A 14,432-nucleotide genomic window follows, 5' to 3' on the forward strand; every position below is an offset into this window, starting at 1 on the left:
AATGATCTGAGGTGTTTCAGTCGAGACCTTCCCCAGAGAAGGTAGTTGGAGAGTCAGTGTGCTGGCTTAGATTGTCATCCACATGTGGAATCTGTGAAAAAGAACAAGGCAATTCTGTAGTTGGAGTACTTCAGATTGCATCCCACAGACCTCTTTTCTGCAGGCGCTGCTTATTTGCACACTGCTGATAACTGAACTCAGGAGCAGTGATGTGGATGCAGCACTGACCTGTGGCAGCCACAGATTTCAGGAGTGCTGGCCTTTTGCTTCAGTGGAGCTTGTCATGGTCAGTCTCTGTGCACTGATCAAGCAGAGGGAACCACATGACAAGCAGAAGGATTCTGTCCCAACACTTAAAACCCTTGCTGACAAACTCTGCTGTCTCTCCCACAGACCAGTGCATCGTGGACGGCATCACCTATGACGTGAACCAGACCTTCCACAAGCGTCACGACGAGGGGCACATGCTGAACTGCACGTGCTTCGGCCAGGGCCGGGGCAGATGGAAGTGCGACCCTGTTGGTAAGTCACCAGCTCTTCCCACTTGCCAAGCACGCTCCGGGGCTGTGTACAGTCTGAATGTGGGATGGTGAAACTGGTGCGTGAATTTGGGCCCAGTCTTTGCCCGCTTTGTCCTGAATTCCGCAACTGCAGAAAAAATTAGAATTAATATTGGATTTTGCTGGAGGGTAAGCGGGAAGGGCATTTGGAATTTTAAGGATATAAGCTTGGGTTATCACACATGCCACAGAGGAAGTTAGGGATGCAGTAGTAATAGATTGGGGCAACATGTGTCTTAAAATGTAGCAGCTTGTGGTAGTGGGGCAGGTTTAGCCCCCGGGTGTGGTGATTTGGCTGAGCTTTGGTACCCGAGCTGTCAGCTTAGTTTACAGGGCTCTGAGGCTGAACACTGGCAAACAACTTGCACTGATGCTAAGATCAGTTTTCTTTCCTTTATCCTAAAATCTTTAGGAGCTTTCTCAGTGAACTGAGGAAGGAACACCAGTGTATATTAACTTACCTTGGACTGAATTGATTTTTTTGGCTGCCCTTTGTTCTGGCAGAGAGAGAAAGCTCAGGATGAGAACACGTGTTAATAGCGCTCTGGAGGTTTCCAAAACCATCCTGGTTCTCTGCAGGAATGAGATTTCATCTCTTCTGCCACCCCTCCTTCCTTGATCGGAAGATAAGACCTGGTAGTTTGGTTTGCAATTACTAAATCCAAGAGAGCTTCAAAGCATTGCCAAGAAAATCTATTAGAAATTACTAGTGGTGAAGTTCTGCTTTATTTACAGTAATACCTGTCCATGTTTACTCAAGGAACTTAGATTGTAAAGCTCCTGAAAATTACTAGTTTGAAAGAAAGGGAGGGGGAAGTTCAGCTGTCCGTAAAGGTACAATCAAAGCTTTAATTTTGTTGGCTCTCTAAATAAGGCTCCCATTTATCCAAGCAAGCATAATGCTAGTTCTTACTGAAAATTTCCATTGGGCCAGGAACACAGGCAGTTGCCAGACTACAAGGTGTACTGCAGTGCTGATGCTGTGTTGTATTTACACTAGTTAAGCTGATTTCAGGATCTGATCTGTCCTCCTTTAATTTATACAATGGCAAATCTCTAAAGATTTTGCTGAAAGTTCATGGGACTTCTAAAGTTTAACTAAATTCTGCTGAAGCCAGGAGGAATTTTGCCATTCATCTCCTTGAGAGCAGCATGGTTTTGCTTTGGATGAGAGATGAACTTGGCTGGCCAGAGCAGAATTGGGATCCACAGAAGATAAAATCCTTTCTTGAAGGAACACCCCATTGACTTGCCTGGGAAGCTTGCCAGGGGAATAGCCTGGGCTTTAACAGTATCTTAAGATATGCATCACAGCTGAGTGAGCCCCCTAACCTCTAACTGAGTACATGGAGTGATATACCAAGAACCTTGATTTGAGATTTAATTTCTGTGGCTGCTTTCTCTTTACTTAACTATATTTGCAAATAAACGTTGGTGTTGCGTTTCTGTGCATGCAGGTCTCTTGTCACTTACTCTTCTGTGTTCAGCTTGGATTTTTCACTGTAGCTGCTGTAAGATGAAGGGAGAACTGTCTCTTTTGTGCCTTTAGACCAGTGCCAGGATTCAGAAACCCGGACCTTCTACCAAATTGGAGATTCCTGGGAGAAGTACGTCCATGGGGTCAGATACCAGTGCTATTGCTACGGGCGTGGGATTGGGGAATGGCACTGCCAGCCTCTGCAGACCTACCCAGGTAAGGAACCCAACAGATGATCAACTCTTCTGCTCAGTGAGATGTGAGGAAAGCAAACTTGGCACCCCTCACCACTTCAGGTTTCTGCACATTATACTTTTCAGTTTCCTTTTCAAACAGAGCCAGTTTCCCCCCATCCCCTGGCAGACACAAGCAGGTGTGATGATTATAAGGAGAGGAGCAGGCTATTTGCAGCTATTCCTGAGGCCAGGGTCAGTGTAGAGAGTCACTATCAGTTCACACAGCAGCTTGGGTTGCCTCCTGGTATTTAGTGACATCACACGTGTGGTCTTCAGTTGATATTGCTTAAAAATCGTACATGTGTGGTCCTTCCTCTGCCACTCACTACAGAAGCAGAATCCATCACGGAATGAAACGTTTTGCCTGATCAGTGCCCCGAAGAAATTAAATATTTGAACTCTTGTTTGTCCAGGCAATTCCAGGAACTCTTCATAGGGATGGGCAATGCCTGTTTGTTGGTTGTTCAGCTTCAGTTCCCTGAACAGAACATGATAAGGGGAACCTCTCTACTTTCCCGTTTAAGGTTGCAGCTGCCACTGTCTTCCTCTCAATAAGGTGAAATATTAAGGCTTGCTGAGCTTCATTGACTCCTGTCAGACTGCTTAAACAAACATCTGCCTGAGCTATGTGAAATATGCGTGCCTCCAACCTGGAGACCAGGGCTTTGGGCTGCTTTAGACACAAGAGGGACTGAAAATGTGTAAATAACCCAAATCTAATGTTTCTGAGCGTAGGCTTGGGGGTTAGGTGAGCTTTGAAATGTTCTGCCTGTGGTCACAGTTTTGTTTGCCTAGGAGCCCTGTTAAATATGGAGCAGGTATGTATGTTACATGGTTGTCCAAATAAATTATTATTAGAAATGTCAGGAATGAGGTGAGGGTGAAGGTATTTAATGACTAAAACAGTTTTCCCCAGATTCCAGGGATCTCTTTGCTGGGATTTTCTGAGAACTAGCCGGAGGACAGTGCTGCTGAGTGTTCAGTGAAACCTCCCCAGCAGGGCTGGGAGGGACTGAAAGGAGAGCCTTGGGATCATTAAATCTTTCCTTCTCCACTGGAGAGCTTTGTGGAGAAAATATGCCTGAGCCTGGTCTAGCTAAAATAGCATTAGAGCACTGCTGAACTTGTATTTTCATGAGTTCATGGGCCTGACTTGCCTCAAGACTTCCACCAACCCTTCTGGTGGGGTTTGTGTGCAGAAGACCAGCCTCACTGTCTGTGGAGTGCTCCACAAAGTCACAAAATTAGTGTTTCAAATCAACTGATATAGAAATTTAATAAAATAGTAAAAGACTAGTTCTTCTTCTCAGGTTGTATTTCAATGTCAGATCAGGAATTTTTCCCTTATCATGCTGCAAGATTAGATTTAGGTTTGGCAGACATTGCTCATCAGCTTCCCTGCTCCCATTGCAGGAGATATTAACTGATAAAAGCAATTCCCTCCCTCTCTTTGAACAATGTGACTTCGTCTTTGCAGACTTTTTCTACACTAGACCTCTCATTTTCTATTTCATTGATAACTCACAGGAAATTAAGTCAAACAGGGCGTGTTAAACTCCCCCCCAGAATATCTTCTAATTCACCGTTTTTTCTAAGGAACAGTGAAGCATTAAGGATACAAAGACAGTGTATTTCACATGATTTGCTATATATATACTATAGCCATGCAACTTTCTTGCTTTCTCGTGACTCCACAACAAAGGCAGAAGAAGAACATCCCCAGTATGTTAAAACCTGCAGTTCTTCCTTCCAGGTTCAAGTGGGCCCGTTCAGGTGATCATCACAGAGAGTGCAAATCAGCCCAACTCCCACCCCATCCAGTGGAATGCCCCCGAGCGATCTCACATCACCAAGTACATCTTGCGCTGGAGACCGGTGAGTGCCACGTTTGTCCTCATTTGTGGATCAAAAGTACTGTATTTGGCTTTTTTCTGGTGTCTGAAAATAGCGAGTGACACAATTCCAGCAAACTCGATTTGCTAATTCCGTGTCCTTATCCTGTCAAGGTCAACAGCTACTCTAGAGCATCAAAGACAGCCAGTGCTGTATAAACATTTAATGTTTTCCTGCCCAAACTTTACTGGTCACTGTGTTCATTAAGTATCTTATTAAACAAAGCACTAGGACAACAAGCAGACAAGTTTACGTTCTTCCTCACCTTAAGAAATGTAAACCCTTGTGGAAGCTTCTTTATCCTAAGAAACACTGCTTTAGTAATGTGCATATCCAGAGACAGCTGGAATACATTTTATCCTATTAATGAGGAGGTAAAGATGAGTAGGATATGAAGACATAAACAGCTAGGGTAGGATTAAATAAACAGTCCTCTCCCATCTCCTGTACAGTGTAAGCCAAAGCTGGTTAACCATTGCTTGGTGTTTCATTGCTATCTGAGGAATGAGTCAGTTTAACCAATGTAGATGAGTTGTGTTACAGTTCCCCCGAGCGCAGCTTCACAAAAGACCACTTAATGATTAAGAACATTAATACCTCCATGCTGCCTGTTATTAAGAGAACAATGAAGGCCCTGATCCAAAGCCATTCAAGGCACTCAAGACTCTTTACTGCCTTCAGTGTATCTTGGATGAAGGCCTGAATGAAATGGGCTTTAAAGCACACAGACCTCAGAGGATGGAGCATTATTTTAGGGCTTCCCATAGAGTTCAAATACAGGGTAGAAGGGAAGAACTTTTTTTGTATATTGTTTTCAGATGATGGCTTAGACTGTTATTGTGAACAGCCTTCAAATATATATTTTTCCAGCCATTCCTTCATCCCTTACTGCACTTTCGATAAAGGAATGAGTTAATTTTTTATATATTACAAATAATGCTCTTTTTAAAGGAAATAGTTCAAAGCTAGGTTGCTTTTTAGTTTACCATTGTAATACCTAACCCCCAAAATGCCATTAGCCCTGCTTCCTGGGACACTTCTCTCATCTCCTTTTCACTTGATTCTGTCTGTGCATTAAACCCTTCAAGTCATACCTGTGTTTAAATATTACAGTGGTTAGTAACTGTGCAGCACATTAGGCCACTAGATTCCCCTGCTTGCTGGCTAGGGAGTCTCCCACTACTTCAGTGTCCCTTTCCCTGCAGAAAAACTCTGGAAGGCAGTGGAAGGAAGCCACCATCCCTGGCTACCAGAACTCCTACACCATCTCAGGCCTGAAGCCCGGTGTGATCTATGAAGGACAGCTCATCAGTGTTCAGCAGTATGGCCACAAAGAAGTCACCCGCTTCGATTTCACCACAACCAGCACCACAGCAGTGACAAGTGAGTTTTTAACAGAGGGGCCGTCCAGGATCTCCTTCACTCAAGTCCTTGCTCAGTGTGTCCCCATTAACACAGAAGCAGCAATGGTTAATTAAACTTCCCTTCTCTCTTGCAGGCAACACTGTTTCAGGAGAGACAACCCTTCTTCCTCCCGTGGTTGCTACTTCTGAGTCCGTCACTGAAATCACAGCCAACAGCTTTGTTGTCTCCTGGGTTTCTGCTTCCGACACAGTTTCTGGGTTCCGTGTTGAGTACGAGCTGAGCGAGGAGGGTGACGAGCCACAGTACCTTGGTGAGACACTGCTGAGTCTGCCAGACCAAAGTATTGCTGACAGTGCATCACACCCCTGGTTTGTGACAGCCAGTGCAGCTGGGGTAAACAGCATCTCGCTGTCTTTCCAATGGTTCTGTTAGGATGGGGCAGCGGCAGCACCAGCTCAGATTAAAAACTCAGTTCATTGTCCTCACTCCATCAATGGCTGTAAGAGGACGAGGCAAGTATATAGCAATGCCCCTCAGAATACCATGCCAGGATCCTGCAAAGGAAAACTCCCTGAGCCAGGATAGGTGGATTTGCAATAACTGTGGGTAGATATATTTATTCCTTTCAGCTCCATGAATTTGTCCAGTCTTTTTCCATTTTGAAATCACGTAGAGTTACTGGCTCCCACAGCATCCTGAGGTGAGCAGCAGTGCAGATGAGAAGAGAACCATATCTGTTTTCTGAACCTGCCTCCTGGATAATTTCCTTTGCCATACCTTTGTCCTTCCACCGGAATGGTCAGAGAAATCTTTCCCAGATACCTCCTCTTGGCTGCTTGTTGTCTCATGGATGTCTGTTCCAGTCTGCTCTATCAGTTGTTTTCTTTGGATTGATCTTCCTCATCTTTGATAACGTGACAGTGTAGCTGAGCTGGGAAGGTGGTTATAGTCACTGGACTCAGACCTAGGAAACCCTTTTTCCAGTATCTACTGTGGAGGCTGTGTCAACATATGGAATTTCGTCTTAACTTCTTTCTCCTGATTTCCTGTCTTAACAATGCTAGTAGCAGTATCTCACAAGGATTTGAGGTTATAGTGGCTACAAGGGATATGAGTGAGACAGAAGGGCAATGTGAGAAAAAGAACAGTAATCCCCTGACCTAAAAATTCTCCCTGGACTGTTGCTCCCCTGAAGTCTCAGGCTTGAACTCCTGAGTAGAACTGGCTCACGTGGGGACTGCCAGCACTGTCACCACCTTTCTTGTCCGCCCAGACAGCTGAGCTGTGCTGTGGAGCAGCTCCTGAGCTCATCTGTCTACAGACAGAGGTTTACAGGCAAATTGAAAGGCAATTCCCAGTTTCCCTTAAGATGCTTGGCCAGTGAGGAGCCGCTTCATGGGGAATTTTTACATCTGGCACGTAGGTGGACATCTGGGAGAAGGGAGTGGGGAGAGAAGTTCACCAGCCCCCATAATATCATTCTTCTTCACTCATGAGTCAGTTTTTCCACATAACCTATTCCTGTGAAAGTTTTTCCATACATTTCTCTACTGAAAATCCACCAGGCAGGGTATGAGGTAAGTACTCAGCTGAGATGGCTGCGTGCCAGCGGTGTGCAGGGGGCTGCTGCTCCAGTTGCCCTGCCATGTCACACATCAAGCCTTGCTGTCCTAGGTGGTGGCAGCTTGCTGAGTAAGGAGACTTGTCCCAGCTCTCCACACAGCTTTTCTGAGGTGGCCCAAAGACACAGCGCAGAACAACTGCTGTTTTATTGCAGGAAGACAGTGATTCAGCCCCGATTAGAACAGAGGTCTCAATTATTTAATTTGGAGAGAAAGCAAGAAGATGGAATTGCTGAGACAAATTTTTCTTTCCTGCCTTCCTTAGATCTTCCAAGCACAGCCACTTCTGTCAACATCCCTGACTTGCTTCCTGGTCGCAAGTACATTGTTAATGTCTATCAGATCTCTGAAGAAGGAGAGCAGAATCTGATCCTGTCTACTTCACAGACTACAGGTATGTGTGGGTGGCTCTTGCTGCACTTAGAAAGCTGGTTTTGTTTGCTCAGTGATGTTTCATTACCTTTTATCCTGACATTTGCTGTTCTCTGTTTATTGCCTTAAACAGCTCCTGATGCACCTCCCGATCACACAGTGGAAAGTGTGGATGACACATCAATTGTCATCAGCTGGAGCAGACCACAGGCTCCCATCACAGGTTGGTCCCGCCGGAGTGCACCTCCATTACTGGTAGAACCTGAAGTGGAGGTGAAAAAAGAAACTAAAGTGGACCTCTGGGAGAAAGGGCTAGTGCAGAATTCTGCCCAGTCTGAGACCAGCTGGAAAGCACACAGGCGGTTTAGCATTTGCTGGGTTTCAGTGTCTGAACCGAGCAATTCAGGAGGCTGAATACAACACAGCTCCTTCTGGATTTGTGTTGAATAAAAACAAACACCACGACCTTTTATTTGTACCTGTCATCCAGACCCTCCCATAACCAGCGTGAGAACTGTACAGACCTAAATCCACGTGTCAAACTTCAGAAATATTCTAAGCCAGGTCAGATTTTGCTTTGGAAGGCATTATGAGTGTATGGTCTGTAGATGGGATGTGAACGTGGACAAGCCACAGGCCCTGCTGAAGTTGAGGACTGTTTTTATCGAACCTCAGTAGGGAGATCAGTGTAGCCCTCATTTCCAGCACTCTTTGTGCCGGCTTACTGATTGTGCTGAGGACTGCAATTTCTCTTGCCTTAGGCTACAGAATTATCTACACCCCCTCTGTGGAAGGCAGCAGCACAGAGCTCAACCTGCCCGACACTGCAACCTCTGTAACGCTCAGTGACCTGATGCCGGGAGTTCAGTACAACATCAGCATCTATGCCGTGGAGGAGAACCAGGAGAGTACTCCCATCTTCATCCAGCAGGAAACCACTGGCGTCCCACGCACAGGTAATGGCTGTGTTCTGGAGATCAGCCACTGAGCTTTCTGTGAGTAGCTAAATGAATGCTTACGTGAACTCAATTATGTGTTTGTCCCTCATCGTGTTTTTTTAATTGTAAATTCCACTGGTATTGAAACTCTATAGTAAATTCATACTCCTTATTGACATGGGCCACTACTCTGCATCAGTAGGGTTGTAATTCCTAGGGATTGGACTGCAGGTGGGTCTTGCATTGTCTGCAGAAAAGAGATCAGTTTTTCCCAAGTTATCTTAGGGGGATTCTGCCAAGAGATCATCTGAAGAGCCTGGGGTATCATTTTGCCTCAGTATTTGGCTGCAGATGTTCAAGGTGATGTACTTGGACACCACAACACAAATTCTAATCATTCACCTGACTTCTCCCTCTCCTTTCCAGTCCTATCCATTATTTTCCATTGCAGTCAGTGGGGGTGGGAGATTCCTCAGCACTGAGTGATGTGCCAAAACAACACCATAGAATCTCAACTGCAGGCACTCACTATTTCAAAAAGTAGTGGTTTCAGGGTTCTCTAAGTATCCAGCTGGACTGAAGCGCCAAACCAAAAGCAAGAATAGTGCAAGAATGGGATCTGATGTGGTAAGCAGTGGAATTTGATGGTCCTGCAAGTTGGAAGCGTGTGTTTTCAAATGGGAATTTACCAGGAATGAACTCAGCTCAATGATTTTATGGTTTGGCATCTGTATCTTCCGAAAATGTGCACTGGTTAACCTTAGAGCAGTATCAGTCCTAATCTGAAGAAACTTAATCTAAACAGAGGAATTCAAGGGTGCAGTACTGGGGACCAGCACAGAGGGAACTGCTTTTTGTCTTTGACTACAGGAAGGCCAGATCAGCCCCTGTATTTGTTAAATTATAAAAGATGGATTTTAAGTTAATTATAGACACTCAGAACATGCTGTGGGTTTTGAAAACCCTCTCTTTTAATTTGAAAAGGAGGTAACTGTTTCCAGTCCCTGAAGTATTTTTTTTTTCCCCCTTCAAGCTTTGGTTCTGCATATACTTGAAGTTCTGTAGCATATTACATCTGGCCTTTCACTCCCCTTTCTGTCACAGGTACATTCTGTGAGTGAAGGCATAAAATACTGACAACTAGGTAGTGACACTTGCAATTGTCATCTGCTCGAATATTGTCAAGCACATGGGAATATGTGTAGACATGTTTACAGTAAGGTTACCATGACTTCTCAGTTTGGTAAATGTTTTTAGGCTAGCCACTGTTCAGTCAAAATTAACTTTTCTGCCTTCCATGGAAACCTGCAGCCTCTCCCGCCAACGGCCAAGGACTGACTCCCTCTGACACTGTTCCATCCCTCTCTCTTCAGATGAGGTTCCTGCACCCAGAGACCTGCAGTTTGTGGAGGTTTCTGACATCAAGATCACCATCATGTGGACCCCCCCGCAGAGCCAGGTGTCCGGCTACCGCGTGGAGGTGATCCCTGTCAATCGGCCCGGCCAGCACGGCCAGAGGCTGCCCATCACCAGGAGCTCTTTTGCTGAAGTCATCGACCTGCTCCCAGGAACCACTTATCTCTTTAAGATCTTCGCTGTGAGCCAGGGCAGGGAGAGCAAACCTCTGACTGGAGAGCAAACCACCAGTAAGTGTCTTTTTTTTTTTTTTTTCAGCCTTTTGAAGTGCGTATTTGTCTGTCGCTTAGAGAAATGTATAAACAGAGCACTTGAAGTGCAACAGTTATAGCCCAGGAGGTATCCCAGAAGTAGGATGACAGGGCTGGGAATTCATTCAGTGTAACAATGATCTCTTCAGCAGATTTATCCTCCTCCAGGGCTTTCCAATGGAGTTTAACTCTCATGGTGCTTTAAAACAATTTCGTATGGCTGGAATTCAACTTTTTTATTACTGACTGAGAATTGATGGGCCCTGCAGTTCTTTTACAGCACAGATCACAGCCTGTGATTTTTATAATTTTATTTTTTTCTGTGTGTGGATACCTTAGGGCGGATTTCAGCATGACTTAGGAGCCTTGCTGAGACTGCTCTGAAAATCCCTACCTTCCTTCTGACAGCTACGTAGCCTACCTGACTCCACTGTCAGCAGTAGCACTTCTGCCTGCACAGGCAAGGAAGATGGAGATTTTCAGATGGAAGAGAGAGTTTAGTCTGGGTTTGGGTGGTTATCTCCCTGTTTGATCCAGAAGAAGCAGATCAGACAGAACCCGGGCCAAGGTTCATTTGAACAGATGGGATTTATTGGGCAGTAGAAGGGTGACTCAGTATTTGTGGTGTTCTTTGACTGGACTGCTTTATTCAAAGAACCAAAATTCAGCTGCTGTTCTGAGACTTTTCAATAAATGAAAGTTTGGAGGACCTAGCCTGAACTTCCAAGGATGAGAGGGAAGGGAAGGAAATGGGATAATCTGTGAATATAGCCATGCTGTGTGAAAAGTATCCTTACTTATAGCCATAAAATTATGAGCCATGAACAGTCCCTCTCCCTTGGCTATGCAGGGAGAAAGGGATCCTTGTGTTTGTCCTTTGACATAGGTATCTAATTTGAGTGCAACATGGAGGGTGTGAACACTCTCCCTCCTCTTTCAAGCAAGGCTTTCAGAAGCAAGGATTGGACTTAAGAACGTGAACTCCCTTCAAGTGTTTAGAACAAGAAGGGCTCAGTTCCCAGTTGGATCTGTAATTTTTTTTGTGGTTGTTTTGAGGAGCCTTGGCTATATGTAGAGCCCCTCTGAAAGTCCACACAGAGGTGTATACCTGGGAGACATTTCATTCAGACAGCACAGGGCTAGTTACAAATGCCTGGGATCATTTTCCACAGGCCGTGATCATCCGCTCAACGGCTTTGCCGAAACCACAGCTCAGAAAGTATTCACATAAAGCGCATCCTGTAATCGAAAGTCCTGGGAAACAGAAATCATTCAGGGTTCCCAAGGAAAACCCTGCACCAAAAGTCTCTTCCCACGGTGTAAATGCGATTCTCTTTTTGGCCTTCCGTTAAAAAAAGTCTACAAATAACCTCGGAGTGTGTGTGTGTGGCTTTTTAATCTTCCTCGTTTTCCTTTACTGTGGGGAGAGGAAGTGATAAAAGCCTGATAGAGCTGGCAAATTAAACTGTGCAGAAAGCAACTGGCTTCAGGCTGCACATCGAGGGAAGTTACAATCCTTGATAGATGAGGCCCAGCACAGATCTAAGTACCTAGAGATGGGCCTAAGGAGTATCACACTCGTCTTGCTCTTCTAGAACTGTCTCCCTTGCTTTTTCAAATAGTGGAAGAAAAAAGCCCTCTCTTCCTTTGCCCTCCCTGGAGAAAACAAGAAGGACAAAAGCTGCTCTCCACTGAGAGTGTGATGAAAACATGAATTTTTATCACCAAAATGTTATCTCTTCAGGAAGAGAAAAAAGCACTTGCCACCAAAAAAGAGCACTGATGAAACCTCTTCTCGCTGCTCTTAATTCCAACATATGATTATAACGTAGAAAAGGTGGAGAAACTTGCCATGTGGACACTAAAAAGGGGAGGAAGCCTGGTGAGAGCTGTTCCCTGAGTCCCACGGGAGAGATGAGCATGCTTGGAATTGTTGTATGGTCATTTCCACGGGATGATTGTGTTTGTGTAGATCTAGGAACTGGTTTTCTGCAAGAAGTCGCTGACTATTACTTATTTTGACGTTCAAATGACAAAGTAGGGGTGGTTTATTTTGGGAAGGGATTTTGAGAGGACTGGGCAAGGATTTAAAAGAATAAATCTTTTTCATGGAAAAGGGCTAAAGTTAGGTTTCTGTGCTTATGCTGACAAGTCTAAACTGAGCTGATTTTTTAAAAAAATGCTCAGCATTCATGAGAAACTACTGAAATTCCTGAGTGTGCTTGGGTTCATCTGTCTTTCCTCAGCCTGCCTTCCCCACGGGATGCCATGGATGGCAGCGACCCAAATCAGTGCAGCCCAAAATGCTCAGGTCTGCCTGGCCCTCTGAGTTACTGGATGGCACCGAGGCATGGATAGAGTTCTTTCACTTCCATTTCCAGCTCCCCCATCATCCCCACCTTCTCCATTCCCTGCTGTTGCCCTCCCACAACGAGTCACAAACACAAGCTCGCCCGTCTTTTGTGCGTGGGTATGGACGTGCCTTGGAAGCGGCGGTGAAGTAGAGATTCAGCTGGAAAGCTGAGGGATGTTCCTCTTTTCCCTTCCCCAGAGCTTGATGCCCCCACCAACCTGAGGTTCCTGAACACCACGGAGCACTCGGTGTTGGTGCTGTGGACGCGGCCCCGGGCGGTGATCACGGGGTACCGGCTGACGGCAGGGCCCACCAGGGGAGGGCAGCCACGCACCTACAACGTGGGACCCTCTGCCAGCAAGTACCTCCTGAGGAACCTGCAGCCTGGCACCGAGTACACCGTGTACCTCGTGGCAGTGAAAGATGACCTGCAAAGCAACAGAGAGACCGGAGTCTTCACAACTTGTGAGTGAAACACGCCCAGAATGCCCCGGCCCCTCTGCAAAGCCTGTGCTCAAAGTGGCTATTGTGAATTGGTTTACAAAAGCAGCCTTTTGAAGTAGCGTTCCAGCAGAACAGCTGGGGAAATATTCCTTGTTCTTCTTTCTGAACTGGTTGGCAGGAAAAAAGAGTTATTTGCATCAAAAAGCTTTTAGTAAAATACATTTCAGCTTTCCTGATTATATATATAAAAAAAAAGGAACGCTTACTACTGTTCCCTCAGTTTTTGTTTAGCTGAATGTCAAAGAAATTGAATTTTACTTGATCTTTCTAATTGTTTGATTTTTGGCATGATGAGGTAAGGAAAGCATACAGCTCCCTTAAAATGGGCAAGGAAGAATTAGCCTGTCACTTGTATAAAGCTGAAGGCAATCATTTCTCAAGCCCAACCACACTGTCTGAGGCAGCTCAACTGCAGTTACCCAAACTGACACAAACATGGCATTCTATGCCGTTATCTTTTTTTTATTATTTTTTTAAAATTTCAGTCATCTGTACATGTGCTGCTGGCTTGGAAGAAATATTAAGCAAATTCAAGGAGGAAAGGGAGTCCTGTAAGAACCCACACATGCTTCTAGAAAGAACAAATAGATTCAATGTTTAAATAATGATGATGCCATCATATAAACTAACAAAATTCAAAGCCATCCAAACCCAGAACCACATCCTCTTTTCAAAAGAGAATGTGGTTTCTTTTAGAACAATGTGAAACTAAAAATAAGGGTTCAAACTTTCAATCAGAATAACACTGTTGACATTGGCAAGGTACTTTTTGCTGACAGACAGTCTTATCTATAGTTACTTCTCAATTAGGATACAATTTGGTATCTTAGATTAAAATTGTCTTCAAATTCTGGCTTGTCTGAATGAAATCAGTCCAATTCAAGACTATAGATTAATCAACCAAGTCTTAACATAAATAACGAGGTCATTTCAGATTAAACTCAGTGATGTTATTTAGGCTGATTCTGGGATACATGAAGGCTTTGGCTTCTGTGTGATGTTCCTGACAGATATCAATGAGACCACAGATGCCTCAGCCTGACTTTGAGCTCCCTTTCTGCTGACTTCAAAAGAGTTGGAGATGTTGGTGAGGGTTAAGATGGTCCTTGCTGGGACAGCTGGATGACAGACAAGGGTGTAGTGTTCTGCTGATTGGAAGGCATATGGTGGGTGAAGGAAAAAAAAGGCTATTTTTTTTAGGAACACTTTATGTAGTGTGCCAAAAAAAACAATAATCCCCAAATTCTTGGGGTTGGATGCATAGAGAATCGTGAGAACCAGTTCAGTATTTTCGTTTTCCTCAGGAACAAAAGCAGTCCCTGTGATCAGACCACTTGCATACCATGTCTGTCAAGCCCAGCAGCAGACAAAAATAATCTGTCAGATCCTTCCCAAATCCCTGGATTTTCAGAAGTGTTGTAGTTCAGCAATCATTGCATGGCTCC

At 44.8% G+C, this 14,432-nt stretch overlaps 1 protein-coding gene across 6 annotated transcripts in view; it reads left to right on the forward strand.

Moving 5' to 3' along the window:
• Positions 1-14,432, forward strand: part of FN1 (fibronectin 1) — a 52,805-nt gene that overhangs the window by 12,816 nt on the left and 25,557 nt on the right. For all 6 annotated transcript variants that reach the window (XM_027890356.1, XM_027890360.1, XM_027890355.1 and 3 more), the window contains exons 11-20: positions 394-522; positions 2,110-2,253; positions 4,027-4,148; positions 5,372-5,549; positions 5,665-5,841; positions 7,419-7,547; positions 7,659-7,748; positions 8,287-8,481; positions 9,837-10,109; positions 12,682-12,948. In XM_027890356.1, coding sequence (XP_027746157.1) covers positions 394-522; positions 2,110-2,253; positions 4,027-4,148; positions 5,372-5,549; positions 5,665-5,841; positions 7,419-7,547; positions 7,659-7,748; positions 8,287-8,481; positions 9,837-10,109; positions 12,682-12,948 — 1,704 coding nt within the window. The remainder of the gene's footprint in view (positions 1-393; positions 523-2,109; positions 2,254-4,026; positions 4,149-5,371; positions 5,550-5,664; positions 5,842-7,418; positions 7,548-7,658; positions 7,749-8,286; positions 8,482-9,836; positions 10,110-12,681; positions 12,949-14,432) is intronic.

Source organism: Empidonax traillii, unplaced genomic scaffold, assembly GCF_003031625.1.
Source record: "Empidonax traillii isolate 1590-97213 ecotype Southwest subspecies unplaced genomic scaffold, ASM303162v1 scaffold284:size1552100, whole genome shotgun sequence".
NCBI lineage: Eukaryota > Metazoa > Chordata > Aves > Passeriformes > Tyrannidae > Empidonax > Empidonax traillii.